Source organism: Vombatus ursinus, unplaced genomic scaffold (assembly GCF_900497805.2).
Source record: "Vombatus ursinus unplaced genomic scaffold, bare-nosed wombat genome assembly UNPS02014778.1, whole genome shotgun sequence".
Lineage (NCBI taxonomy): Eukaryota > Metazoa > Chordata > Mammalia > Diprotodontia > Vombatidae > Vombatus > Vombatus ursinus.
In genome coordinates this window covers 37,730,597-37,745,701 of record NW_020954556.1, presented here as the reverse complement: position 1 = coordinate 37,745,701, position 15,105 = coordinate 37,730,597, and the positions used below count along the sequence as shown (strand labels likewise).

At 37.7% G+C, this 15,105-nt stretch overlaps 1 protein-coding gene across 3 annotated transcripts in view; it reads left to right on the top strand.

The window, feature by feature from the left end:
- The window catches only part of SPTBN1 (spectrin beta, non-erythrocytic 1), a 270,149-nt gene that overhangs the window by 60,836 nt on the left and 194,208 nt on the right, over positions 1–15,105 (top strand). For all 3 annotated transcript variants that reach the window (XM_027865230.1, XM_027865232.1, XM_027865235.1), the window contains exon 2: positions 7,986–8,182. In XM_027865230.1, the coding sequence (XP_027721031.1) occupies positions 8,035–8,182 (148 nt within the window). In that variant the 5' untranslated portion in view covers positions 7,986–8,034. The remainder of the gene's footprint in view (positions 1–7,985; positions 8,183–15,105) is intronic.

Sequence of the window (15,105 nt, the reverse complement as noted above, 5' to 3'; positions counted from 1 at the left end):
ATACAGTGTCTAGTATGTAAGCTAGTAAGTGTCTGAAGGCAGATTTGAACTCATGAAGATGAGTTTTCCTGACTCCAGGCTCAGCACTCTATCGACTGTGTCACCCAGCTGTCCCCATGATTTCTATAAGTAACTGAAACTGTAAAGTGGCATGGAGTCATAGCTAATTGCCTTGCACACAGTGAGTACTTCGTAAATGGTTGCTGAATTTAATTGCCCTGTTTTTATTTCCCCAACAGATATTTTTTTCCTTTAGTATAGAAATTTATTCTAGATCATGCATGCTATAAATCAGCATGTGCTATATTGGACATGTGTTTGCCAAGATAAGTGTAAAAAAGAATGTTATTTCAAAACTCTACGTCATGCAATTCAATGAATTTCATCAGCCATTAAGAGCCCACTACATATGTGTTTAAGGTACTGTGCTGGGTAGTGGCAAAGCACAGAGACAGATAGACAGACACATAGACACACAGACACACAGACACACACACATACAGAGTCCCTACCTTTAGGGAGCTTATATTCTATTAAGCGGGTACAACATAAATTCATACAGATACAAAGTACATGCAGAGTAATTTCAAGAGTGCTAATAACTGGATGGTGAAAGGCTAGAGGTTAAGGGAAGACCTTTTGTAGAGCATACCTAAGCTGAGCTTTGAAGGATACTAACAATTCTATAAAGTAGGAATGGGAGGGAGTGTAGTCCAAACCAGAGGGACCCCTTTACAAAGGTATGGGAGTATGAGAAGGAATGACCTTTGTAGGGGAAGAATAAGCAGCTCACTTTTGACCTGGAATGGGGAGCAGGAGAATATGTATATAGGAGTAATATGAAATAATATTTAGACAACCAATAGTTTTCATTGTTTTTCATACTGCTTGCCTTTTTGAAATTTGTTTCCTTTTCAGTAAAAGTTACTTTTTCTGTTTAGGATGAGGTAGAGACTGATTTTAATTTGTTCTATTAAAGAAAAACAAAGTAAAACAAGAAAACACACAAAATACTTGTTCCTGGAGTATTTGTTGTTTATAAAGTTAAGAGTAAAGCTTCTAACAGTTTCTTTTATTGTTGGAGCAGAAATGTCATATAAGGATGTTTAAGAAAGAAAGTTTATAGTATTGGGCTATTTTAGTCTTTGAATGTAACCACATAACTAAGAACAAAAAACAACAAAACCTTTCGTAGCTTTTGCCACCCACACCCTAAAGGAAGCTTCCAATTTTTTGTTCAATAGATACATGGAGAGGAGCTCACTGTAAAATATTTGCCTGCAAGGCCCAAGGTAAGATGAACAAAAATTTACATGGGTATGAGAGTCACTCAGAATCAAGAAATATCAGAAATGAAAAGGACCAGAGAAATACAGTCCAAATTCCTCCCTCCCAAACTCTATTTACAGATGACAATACTGAGACCTAGAGGGATGAAGTGACCTACCCAAAGTCACACAGTTAAAAATATCAGAGCCAGGGACTCCAACCTAAGTTTTCTAACTTGAAAACCAGTTCTCTTTCACCATCACCATTCTGTGTTCTAATTCTTCAGCTTGAAGAAATGGGTTATTTATGTACCAATCCAAGCCTAAGGTCAACAACTTCTCCCAAGTCTTCTTTTACTTCATGGAGATGAGCCTGCCTCTTTTGAGCTAGCTGGAGCCCAGTGGGGCTTGGTAAGCTTTGTCCCTGGGGAGGTGAGAGGTTGCTGTCCTCTCAGTAATTAGCCTTAGGAGATGACTATATGCCCATGTGTTATAAGAACTTTGGGTGTGTAATAAAAGATTGTATCACAGTATCAATACACATTGGAGGTTTAAGAATCACCCAGCTCTCTATATTTTATATAGAAAGTATTCTCAAGATTCGGGGTTGATGATGAAAGTTCCAAACTGTTGTCACATCTATAATTGTGTGACTTGGGCAAGTTATTGTCTCTATGCCCAAGTCTACTTATTTTTATAATGAGGAGGTTGGAGGAAAGGATGATCTCCAGGGCACCTTCCAGCTCTCATAATCTATTATCCTATGAACTGTCTATACAGCTGTACCTTTATATAGCAGCTGTGTTCTAAATGTTGAATGTAAATGGAATCCTCTTCTTAGTAAAACAGAAAGGCTTAATTGTTCAAAGTAATCCTTTTTTTTTTTTAAAAGTGAGCAATCCTTTTATAAAGTGGATTGTGAAAATTTGGATTTTTGTTAACTTTTCTTAAAGCCACGGTGCACTTGGACAAGGTCTTTGCAGATAAATTTTGGTGCTTTGTATACTGAAACTTCACAATGAGAAGGATCAGAATTTTAGTCTATTTAAATCAAATGAACTTGAACAATAGCAGGACTGTAGTCCCTAGTCACATGCAGGTCATGGTACCCTTCTTAAGCACATTCTGTGGTTACAAATTCTGTACCTTTTATGAGTTAGAATGGTAGGATTTTAAGTGTTAGCAGAACATTTGGGACTGTGAATTCTGTGAAAGTAATTGTTGGCATATGGTTTCCCTCCTCAAAAAGGACCAACAGAAGTTGGTCACCTTCATCTTAATCTCTTATCAGCTTTTGAAGGGAACTGAATATCCAGGCAAGTCACCTGACTTTCCTGGACCTCAGTTTCCTCATCTTTAAAATGAGGGGGTTAGGCTAAATGAGCCTCCCTTCTAGCTCTGAATCTATGAGCATACAGTCAAGAAGTGTCTTTTTTATTTAAAAAAAAAAAATCTCATATTCAGGAGAAGGAAAGACTGACCAATTTTTATACTCCATTTGGTTTGCTCTTTCCCTTGCCATTCTCTATCTGAATCCTTCCCTGTCTCTAGCTTAGCCAAAATAAGGCATTTAAACAACATTACTAAACTAAATTTAAAACACACACACACACACAGAAAAACTAGATTTTAAAAAGCTTTTTGAAGAATAGCATACAAGATGTAAGTCTGTACCCGTACGGTTTCCTCTGGTAAGAATATAAGCTCCCTGGAAACAGAAAAACATGTCTTTTTTAGCTCCTTAGGGCACCTAGCAGAGCGCGTTCTCTGACACAGGCTGTAAATAGCTATGATTAGGGTGGCACCTGCTATTACTCTTGTCCCAATATTGCTTGATCCTCTTGCCTGTTTTCATGGCTCTACCTTGGCTATGCTTTTTCAGAAGTGATGCATTATGTTAGTCATCCAGTAAAAGACTGAGATATAGACAAAAGAGATGGCTTGATGAAAATAGCATAGAACTGTAGATCAGGTAATTTGGGGAATGGAAAGGGAAGACAAAAAGCTTGGTTTTAGTAGTAGAAAGAGCCATGGATATGGAATAAGAAAACCTGTCTTCAAATCTCGATTCAGTTAATTTACTAATTGTATGATTGTGAGCAGCTCGTTTAATTTTTCTAGGCCTCAGTTTCCTTACCTGTAAAACTAGAGAGGAAGATTAGATCACCTCAGAGGTCCCTTTTAGTTCTAAATCTGTTTTTCTTAAGATTGCATTTTTATATTTACCTTTGCTGTGTCACATATGGACTAAAGATGAAACTTTTGATTTATGTGCTGTTTTCAAAATGTGTCAGTGTGAAGTGGAGTTAGTGATTTTAGACTGAGAGTGACATGGTAGCTGGAGAAGACAGAACAGAATAATTTTTTTAAATGAATGGTAAAATACCAGTCAGGGCAGCTAGGCAGTACAGTGAATAGAGTGCCAGGCCTGGAGTCGGGAAGACTTCTCTTCCTGAGTTCGAACCTGGCCTCAGACACTTACTAACTGTATGACCCTGGGCAAGTCACTTAACCTTCTTTGCCTCAGTTCCTCATCTGTAAAATGAGTTGGAGAAGAAAATAGCAAACCACTCCAGTATCTTTGCCAAGAAAACCCCAAATGGCGTCACAAAGAATCAGACATGACTGAAAAATAACTCAACAGTCAGTCAAAATACTGGTCGATTTCCTAATGTTATGACTTAGTCACACTCTTGGCCCCAGTTGCAGAAGTCTTTCTGCCTTGTTAGGCTAAGATTAAAATTATGTCGTCTCCCTCTATCTTGGTCCATCTGTTTGAAGAAATAAAATTAGTGCTGGCTTGTTGAAGCAGGAAACGATACCACTTTTTCATAGTTCTTTGTTCCTCTTGGAAAACGCACATTCAAAGAAAATGTGATTGAGCAGGAATGATAAAAATGGGCTTCTGAGCCTTTTGCAGTTTGCATTACCCTGTGTGCATAGTATGATATAGATGGATGGGAAAGGAAGGGCTATAATGACGATTAAATTGAGGTGAAACAGACTCCACAAAGCACTGGAAAAAAGAACATAGGAATTTCTGTACTGGGTTACACCTCAGTGTACTGGGCCTTAACTATGCAACAAAGGACCCAAAGATGTGCTTCAGTTGCTTCAGATATCTCCTTCATCTACAAGTTGCTTAGTTCTGTCCATTATGCATTTGAAATGTCTTGTATCCGTCTCCTCTGTCTGTTCTCATTACCACCACCCTATTTTAGGCCCTCATTACCTCTAATCTGGACCATTATAATATTTTCTACTCCCTCAGTCTTTACACCACTGCCCTAATACACAGTTCTGATCATATCACTAACCTTGCCTACTCACACCTTTCAGTGGCTCCCCATTAGCTATTGAATAAAATACAAACTCCTTCACCAACATTCAGGGTCCCCCGAGTCTGGCCCCAGCCCATCTTTCTGGACTTCCTTATGTTGTAAGGTTATCGTTGTAGAGATGGAAGAGATCTCAGAAGTTATTTAGTTCAACCCCTTCACTTCACACATCAGGAAACTCAGGCCCCAACGTTACCCAAGCAGCAAGCTCAGAGATGGAATTTGATCCTAGTTCCTCTGACTCCAGAGTCATTTCTTCCCCATTGTACCACACTACTCCCTCCCCTTCGCTCAATCTATTTTCCAGCTAAATGGTACCCTTTGATGTCCTTCCAGTCCTCTTCCAATGTCATCGTTTATTCTGTCTTCCATTTTTAAAAGACTCCCCCTCCCATCTGTTTGTTGAATTTCTTTTCTTTCCAAGTCCAGCTGAATGAAGCACCGCTTCATCTAGGATGTCTACCTTGATACTCCCACCCATGTAGATGAACAAATAGTTATTGAATCGAATCGTATTCTTTCCTTTTTGAATGCTGATCTTTCCTAGGCACAGAATCAATTCATTTGTATTTTAGTCATTTGTCTCCTGTCTTTTCTAGACTACAAATTCTTGAAATACAGGGACTACCTTTTGCCACAGCATATAGATTTCTTTAATTCCGAAATCACTAGGCAATGAGTTTTTAACCTTCTCTTACCAATCTATCTTATTTCTCACCACCATGTGGAAAGTGCAGATTAACCTTCAGACCATTAAAGCAAATTTCTGACATGTTTATTTGGGATAATTCACTTAGAAAAAACAAGCCTGTCTGTCCGTCTTTATAACTGGTTACAAATTAAATAGGCCCTTCAGGGGAAAAGGCTATCTATCCTCTGTTAAGTGTTAAACAGCTCTTATAGAACCTATGAGACAGTGTATGGAAAGTACCTTGCTAACTCTAAAGCCCTATAGAAAGCCAGTTAGGATACTGACACGTGCCTGGAGCCCAGAAGCAGGTGCGATATTCATAGAATAGAATTTTTGAGCTGTAGACCCTTAGTGGTCACCTAGTATAATGCTCTCACCTTATAGATAAGGAGACTAGGACTTAAAAAAACTGAAGTCATTTGTCCAGGCCGCTGAACTAGAACCAGCTGAAGAAACAAAAATAGAACAAACCTTCATCTTCCAGTTCTTCATTCAGTGAGCTTCCTACTACACCACGTTTTTTTCCAAAGTTCCCTACTCCATAAGCTGCCTAGTCTACCATCAGATACTTTGACTCCTACATACCTAGAAACTGTATTATCTGAGATTGCCAATCACCTACACTTTGATGGCAGCAATCATGCCGAGCCATTTTGGAGAGGAAGAAAGTCAATCTGAAAGTTTTCCGTGTGATTCTTTTAGACTAACAGAAAGGTTTAGTATCATACAGAAAAGACAGTGGCCAGTGATTATGTGAGTTATTTTGGCCAAGAGTGAAAACAGAAACTCAGGTGGAAAAACGCCTTAATGTGGCTTAGCCAACCTTTTGGGACAGCCCAGCCACTGCAGAGAGGTGTTAGGACAGCAGGTTGGTTAAGGAGCACTTGCTGAGGGTGTAGCATGGGCTGTTTTCCTCTATCACCAGGTGGCACCAAATAGCTGAAACAAATCACGGCAGTAGTTTTTCTGTTACTTTCATTTCAAGTTGGGTTTGGCAGGGTTGCCCATCTTTGTCCAAACAAGTTTGCTATTAGCTCTGAGTTTAAATATTTCTTTTAGGATATGTGGGTTTGCAGTCTCCTTCGTTTGATCTTGACCATTGGGAAATGTGCCGTCATGGAGACTGAATATCCTTGAGTTCAATTGGTACATACAAATTGATGCATGTACTGGACTCAGGAGGGAGTCAGGAAAGCTAGAACTGAGGCCCTGTCGCTAACTATCAGTGTGGCTTTACATGTCTTTTCACCTTTCTAGGTTTCAGGTTCCTGGTGCATGAAGTGAGGGGCGTTGAAATAAGACATCTCTACTATTCCTTTGACCTCTGAAAATACTGACTTGGTTTAAAATTAGCTTATCAATAAAACTAGAAAGTTGGATTTCATTTAAAATTGATTCTGTCTGCACATCTACATTCTAGGGCTCTGACTCTCCCCTGCCAATAAGCTGAGAAAAGACTGGAATCCTGGCATTAAGCTTCTCTGACACATTTGTAAGGAGGGAGGCTAGACCTCGTGATGTCCTTCACTAGGGCTGTTGTGAAGAACCGTGTTAGTGTCAGCAATGTGCCTGGAGGATGCGTGGGAGAGTAACCTTTAAACACAAAAAGACAAGGAGCCACATGTCTCTTGAACAGAAAGAAGCTGGGTGTGCTTGTCACCAATTATACATAATAAATTTAGGTACAAATCTTCTTTTTAAACATATAATTGCTTTACTGAGGAAGCCTGGCTGTGGCGGACACCAAATATGTTGTGACATGTCTAAATATGAAACAATTTGCATTGTTTTATTTTTGGTAAGAAATAAGAAAGCTGGATCTTTTTCACATGCATGGCTTGTTGCTTTTTGATTTATTTTCTTGTTTGTAGGAGACAAATAGCTATCATTCATATAATGCTTTAAGGTTTTCAAAGTGCTTTACAAATATTTTCATTTTGTCCTCACAACACTGGGAGGTGGGTGCTGTAATTAGCCCTTATCTCTCAGGGTTGTTGTGAGGATCAAATGAAATAGTAATCGTAAGCACTTAGCACAGTGCTTAATAACTGCAAGTTCCCTTCCCTTCTCTTGTGACCCTAGGCAAGTGCCCTAGATGGATCTCTAAAACTACAAATTGTACAGAAGATAGTGACCTGCATTAATAGAGGACGCTTCTTCACGGGAGGTCCTTAGACCAATGTAATCACAGGGCCAGTCCCTATCTCTTTCTTCTTGTGATCATGTTGAACAACATATGTAGTACCTGTGAAAGCTACTCATTTAGAATATTCACCAACATTTGGTATTGTTCCATTATTTTATCCCAAGACCCCATTCTTTGATAACCATTACCTCAATGAGAATTTTGATTCAGCCTGGATCTCTGTTATGAAATTCGAGGTGTGTGGGAAATCCAACATATTATAATGCCGTTTACAGATGAGTACTAATGGATTGAGGAAGGTAGCCTTACTCAAAACAAATGACTGGCTTTGATATTAGAAAGGATAGTGTGGTAAAAGAATGGTGAACTGGATGTCTCAACTCCGCTATTAACTAGCTGTCTTTGGGCAAACCATTTAACCTCTGAAGGCTTCCATTTCTTTGCCTGTTAAATGTGGAAGGTCTATCTGAAAGGTTTCATTGTGACGAATACAATTCTTCTTTTCTCCATGAAAAGCTAAATATACGTTGTTTTCCTCACAGACCTCTGGAAGAAGAAGCTGATGCCTAAGGGCGGTTGAGAAGGTTCATCATGACAACCACAGTAGCCACAGACTATGACAACATTGAAATCCAACAACAGTACAGCGACGTCAACAACCGCTGGGACGTGGACGACTGGGACAACGAGAACAGCTCAGCAAGGCTGTTTGAGCGCTCTCGCATCAAGGCGCTAGCAGGTAACGCATAGCAATGCCTATAATCACAAAACTTTAGCATAAGAAGGGAATTGGAGGTCGGTTGGGACAGCCTTCTACCCAGTGCAGTGATCTTTATGGTTTTTCAGACGGGTGCATGTTCTGATTTTTCTTAAGCACTTTGACTAAGAGGGAACTTAAAACCTCACTAAACACATATTCTGTTTTGGGGAAGCTTTAATGATCACTTGTAACCTCTTAACTGACAAAAACCAAAACCGATGTGATTGAATATGTGTTATCACTACTGCTGAGGTTGGAAAAGTTAATTCTCACCTGTATGTATAAGTGCATGGGAATATATGTAATATTTCAAGAATCCATGTTTCATTGGTTTCTGTCAACAAAGACCGCAATTCCTGAGTGCTTTAGATAGCTTATATGGAAATTCATCACTTGGTGAAAAGCTTCTCCTGGGGATAAGCTTTGTTTTTGTTTTGTTTTGTTTTTTTCTTTGCTCATCCTATGCTTGAAACCCTTCCAGCTTGGTGTAGGGTCTTTTAGACCCTGTGTTCTGTTCACTTGGCCTTTGAGAACCCAAGGACACCTCCATGCTTCAAGGAAGCATTGATGAGTTGGTCATCAGTGAAGGATACATACTCACATGTATATATGTATAATGTGAGTAATTCTGACTGCCTCCATCAGAAGATATTATGAAGAAGAGTTCAAAGTAGCTGTTGCCCATAAATATAGCTACCACCCGGGCATTTTATATGATATATAATACTTGGCAACTGTAAAGATATCCCCTTTAACCCAAAATTATATATTTATTCTTATGATTTTATTATAAGAATTCATGTTATTTTCCTATCTTATTTATATATATTATGAATTATATTATAATATGTCATAAATCTTCTTATAAGTTTAGCTTATATAAAATAATACATTAAAGTACTTTGATCATCAGGAAGTGCAATATAAACACTAGCTATTATTATTCAAGTAAATTCTTTGTACAAAATTCTCATAATTATTTGAAGATTTTAAGTTAATATTATACTTTGTGTTCATTGAACACAAAATTAAATGTAAACCAGTGTTTGTAAATGTAAAATTAAATGTAAACCAAGTTAGAACTTATCTTGGAATTGATGGTGTTTGTATTTAAGCTTTTTTTTCACTTTGAGAAGTCAAAATGAAATAAGAATGTTATCACGTATTTTTGGTATAAAAAGAGAAGGATTTTTGGTTTTCTCATGGAATCCTTAACTGTAATGTGTATGTTGTAGTCTTGGTTTAAACAGGTAAGTTTATTGTTAACAATGAAAACATCCTTCCTATATTTTGTACAGATCTCAGCATGTTATATTGGAACTTAACCTTGAGAATGTTGGGTTTTAATGGTAGTGAATGAATGGACTTTCCTTGTCCATTTATGTACCATCAAAGAGTAACCCATTAATCAAAAACCTGGCACTACATTTTGTGACTGCTCCCTTAATCATGAGGCCTCAGTGGTGAATTATGATCCTGGATCTGTCCATTGAAGGACTCTGAGACCTTTATACCTTTTTGAAATTTTTGTTAAATCATTCTGACAAACCTAGTTAATGACGCCCTATCCACCATTTTCTTGAACTTGTTAATCTCCATTGGCCAAAGCAAGATCCCATTTGTCATTTCCTTTTTAAAATATAATTTTACTAATCTGTAGGGCAGAAAGAGGGTCTTAGTAGTCCAACCCTCTACCTTTAAAGAAATGTCCATAATCTCTCCTCAAATCCCAGAGATTCCTTAGCTGCCTCTAGAAACCTAATATATTTTCTTAATGTGTAACTTAATAATAGTGTTGACAACTGCAACTCTTGCTGAGTTCATGGTGAAAATGAGATGATTCCAAGATCTTGAATGGCCAGTGTCTTTAGAAGGTGTAATACTGTATTCTCCAGTCTAACAGAAATTCATTTCATCCCAGCATATGTTTACTAAGCACTTACTATGTGCAAAAGCATTATTCCAGGAACTGGAAATGAAATGAAGAAAAAAGGAGAAGATCTTCCACTTCATCTTACCATCTAATAGGGAGGATAAAATGTGTATGGCACAAGGCAGACTATGATAAGAGCAAAAGACAGGGCTAGACTAAGTATTATGAGAAATTTAAGAAAAGAGATAGAGCTTTCAGTGGAGGAGGATTTTCATGGGAAAGGTGGCATTAGAGTCAGATCTTGAATTAAGGGATTTGACAAGTTGGAGATAGGGATGCGAGAGGTCCTTTCCAGTCATGAGAGAAAGTATGCACAAAGAGGAGAGAGAAATTGTGGAACATATATTCCAGTTTAACTAAAATATGGAATACCATGAAGTAAAGCTAAAAAAGTCAATTGGACCACATCTCAGAAGGCTTTGAATGCTAGGTTAAGGAGTGAATACTTAAGTTAGTAGGCATTAAATATTTTTCAGTAGAAAGGTGATGGAATCCCAAGAGTACATTCAGAAGATTATTACACAAGGAATTGTAATTATACGACGAAAAGATGAAGGCTTTTGATTCCATGATATTTTGAAAATACTGCCAGTGAATTAAAGAGAAGACACACAATAATCCAAAGTTTCTAAATCTCTTCAACATAGTTGATAATTTTGCCTGACTGTTCTCTGGGACTGTTCTTTGAGTCCTGTGGACTTGTGCTGAATATGAGAAATGACTAAGAGCAGGTCCATATAAGGTCTTAAGTTGTTTGGTTCAGGATTTTTAAGAAGAAAAATAAGGATTATTTGGGATTAGAGATTAGGGAAGAAATAGAGAGTCCTTCCCTCTAGCCTGAATAAGTTCTACATAAGAAATAATTTCATATATTATAAGTCATCTAAAGAATCAGCTTAGAGACTGGGCTATTCAGTTTGGCAGGGAAGATAGAACCCTGGACTTCAGGTCAGGAAGATCTGGTTTCAATTCCCACTCTTGATATTAGTTGTAGGAATATAAGGAAATAGGGATAACAGTACCTGTAGTACAGCTCTGTGTGCCCCCAGACTTGTGGAATGAATGCATGAAGCATTTGTTAAGTGCTTACTATATGTGAAAAACTGTGCTAAACTGGGGATATAAGACATTTCCCTCCTCTAAAGGAGTTCACATTCTAATGGTTGTGACACTCAAATGAGAATGTATGTAAAGTACTTTGCCAGTTTCTTAAAAACTGTGTAAATGGCCAATGGTGTAGTGGATAAAGGGGCTGGCCTGAAGGTCAGATCTGAGCTCCAGTTCAGTCTCTAGCACAAGCTTGCTGTGTGACTTTGGGTAGGTCATTTAACATCTCAGTGTCACAGCTAACTCTAGAATTCTAAATTACAAAATGGCTGGCAGTCTGAATTGGCAAAGGCTGTTTCCTTATTGGGAGCTCTCTATGCCAATGAAATAAAAGATTGAACTTCCTCTTCCCCCCTCAAAAGAAGAAAAAAATTACTATAATCATTATGTTGAAAAGCTGAAAATGTTCCCTGGACACTAGGACTGTTTTCTGTGGAAGAAAAGAATGGTTACTTCCTTTTTCAGTCCAGAAGTAAAATATCTGTTATGGGTAGTCCCTCAGTTTCCAGGACAAGAGTTAAAGAGTAAAATCTCTAGTTAGATCAGCAGAAATGAACATTCCTTGCTATCTTGTATACTTGTGTAACAAGGCCTTCTACAATATAGCAGCAAAATTGGTTTCTATTGATTTTTTTTGTCTCATTTTCACTGATTTTTTTTTTCCCTCTGTTTCCCTGGCTCCTTTATTATTATTATTTAGAAATTGTTTTTAGTCTAGTGGGATTTTGGTGACTCAAAGAGAAGATGGCTTCTCTGTAATTGTGTGGAAAAAACCCCAATATTTTTAAAGTCAGAAATTAGCCTTAGATCAATTGTGAAAGACCATTTTTGTGGTCATAAATGCACAGTTAGACACTATTAGCTGCTTAGAAACTTTTGAGCTTGAAAAGTAATCACTTTGATTCCTATCTCTGCCAACTCACTCAAGTAGCCAGAAACATAAGTCTTAAGATTCGAAGTGGGGGACAGGAGGGAGGGCGGGGCAGTGGGGTGAGGAGTTCAAGGTCAGCATACTCTGTTTCATAATTTCCCATTAGGATATTAAACAGTGGAATTTCCTCAAAGTGGGGAAAAATTTCATCTGATACATACTGTTCTTGAATGCTAAGGACTAAATACCAAGTAAAAATATGACCCACAGCGTTATAGAGATCTTTTTCTAACTAAAACTAATGCAGGGTTGGGGGGAAATGGGAAGGGGGAGAAACACTGAAGTTGAGTGTGTTTGAGTAGCAGAGAGATTATGTTCATTCAACCTTGAGGCAGTATGCTGCTAAGTCATTTTTATGCGTTCTGTAAATGATTTCCCGCACCCCGTGGTAGCATGGCCACATTCCTGACCTCTGAACAAAATGCCACAGTTGTGTGGGACATACTGTGTCGGGGAAAGCAGCTTAGAATGCACTGAGCTATTTGCTTTTTAGAACTTCATTTGGAAAGAAAAGTATATAAAACTTTAATCTCTAAAGACATGTCAAGAGCAAAAGTTGCCCATGTAAATGATGTCTTTTTACGAATGTGAACTGTTTTTGTTCCAGAGGTTAACACAGTTCAGTGGAAAAAATACTAGGTGTCAAGGTTCATATCGAGGATCTGTACTTACTATTTTATGGGACTGGATGTAGTCTGACTGGATAATATCCAAGGTCCTTCCCAGCTTTGAAATCCTATGATTCTATTTCCTGGGTTCAAATTCTAACTTTGTTTCTTATTACTAGTCTTACCCTGGCTAAGTCATTTAATTTCTCTGAGCTTCATTTCCCTAAGTTTGTCAATGAGAGGGTGGGACTAGATAATATTTAAGGGATCTTCTTACTCAAAATCCTCTGGTGTTTGGCTGAAAAGGACATGTGTGAAATGGTCCACAGAGTTTTAAAAACATTTTTAGAAAATATTTTATTCATTCAAGTTGATTGTCTTAAGGGAACTTGCATTCATAGCTGAACAGCTCATTTTATGTTCAAAATTCTAGGTAGAATATTTATTTTCCCCAGAAGAGAGAAGTTTTAGGAGGGAGAATGCTAGTGGAGAAACTGGCATAGCAAAAATCACTATAATTTAAAACAAAAGATGACTCTGGGAGTTGTTGGTTATCATCATTTATGAGCTCTCATTTTGTGCTGGAATACTCTTCTAGGCTATAGGGAGTGGCAAAAGCAATTGTAGACATGATGCCTGACATTGAGGAGCTTATAATGTTATGGGGAAGTTAAGAGAGCTTATACTGCCAAGAGAAAACTACCTAGGAATACTTAGAACGATGTGCTGTCAGAGACAGACCTAGGCTCTGGTCCAACTCCGCCACTACCAACCTGTTTGCTTAGGTATCCCACTTTACTTTTCTGGGCCTTAAAATAAACGGATTGAACTAGGCCCGGGTGGTTTCTGAAGTCTCTTCATGATCTAATTTTCTAATTGTAATATTTATAATATGAATGTAAGTAGTAGAGCTTTGGAGCTGGAGCATCTGGATTCAAATACTGGCCCTACTGTTTATCTGCCTGACTGCTGGCAATCTGATTAACTTCTCTGGGCCTCAGTTTCTACTACTGTAAAACTATGCATATGAAAATAAATATTCTATCTCTATGTAGATAGATTAGGTAAAAAGATAGATGTTTACGTGAAATGCCAGAACGAAATGCACAGACAAAATATATTGAAGTTGTTGAACAAAGTTCTAAAGCAAACGAAAATAAGAAATATGTATTTAAACATGTGCACACACACTTTTGAAGATGACCATTTAGATCAGTATTCTAAAACAATATTTAATAAATTAGTGCAGTGATTTCATTTATGTATCTGGATTTTTTTACATTTTTCCTAGAGTCAAAATGAAAGTTCTAAGAAGCCGCGGAAGCAGATCTAAAGATTTTGTCATATGCCAGTTAAACCTCTACATATATTTTAAGGAGTCACTAAATGGCTATTTTAACCATGTGAACATTTAAATTCTAATGAGTATCTAAAAACGGTGGCAGGATTTTTGTTGTTGTTGTTTTTCCCTTTAGGCCCTGCCTTGAACATTGGATAAATGGCTTGCAGCTTAATGCTGATGAATCTGGGCTTTAAAAAAAAAATAGTATCCTTTCCCTCTCCTAATTAGTCAGTTCAGTCAAATATCTAAGGCAATTGTGTGAAGAGATTGAACTCTGAATATACTTGAAAGAGAACATTCTCAGAAACTGAAATTGGACATCTTTGCATGTTTTCAAGCAGGGAAATGAAATGAATGAAAGTTTTTGCCTGCAAGGAACTGACAGTCTAATTGATTTATGTAAGATCAACTAATCATTGCTTACATAATCAGTGTGAAAAAGATGTTATTATAAATGTCCCAAGAGTCTTAGTGCAGTTTTAAACTTAAATAACATCTCAAGATTTCTGTCCTTTTGCCCCAGGCCATGGCCTTCAATCTTAATCTCCTTAGTACATATCTGTTCTGAAGGGCCCATAATAAGTTAGATTTATATAGGGTGAGAGGTAGGGCTTTAAACAGCAGAAAAGGATTTTTTCATGAGGCATCTATGGGAAGTTGAGGGTTGATGAGCTCTATCTTTGTTCTAGGTGTGTGGATTTAAAGATGAATTATAGATGAAGAAAATGGCCACATAAATATGGCTAGAGTAAAGCTGGTGTGACTTTTGTCATACTTGTGGAAATATCTGCAGGCCCCTTAGATTTCTTGAGCCTGTGTGTCAAACTGCCTTTTTAGTCATAAGACTGTGTCTGACTGGCTTAAAATGGAAAGAAAGGCCCCAAGAGACTCATTACTAGCAGCTTGAAGTTCCTTCTCTGTATCATTTCTTATTGAGTAGCTCTGAAATTTTTCATGAGGCAATGATATTCACAAAAGTTA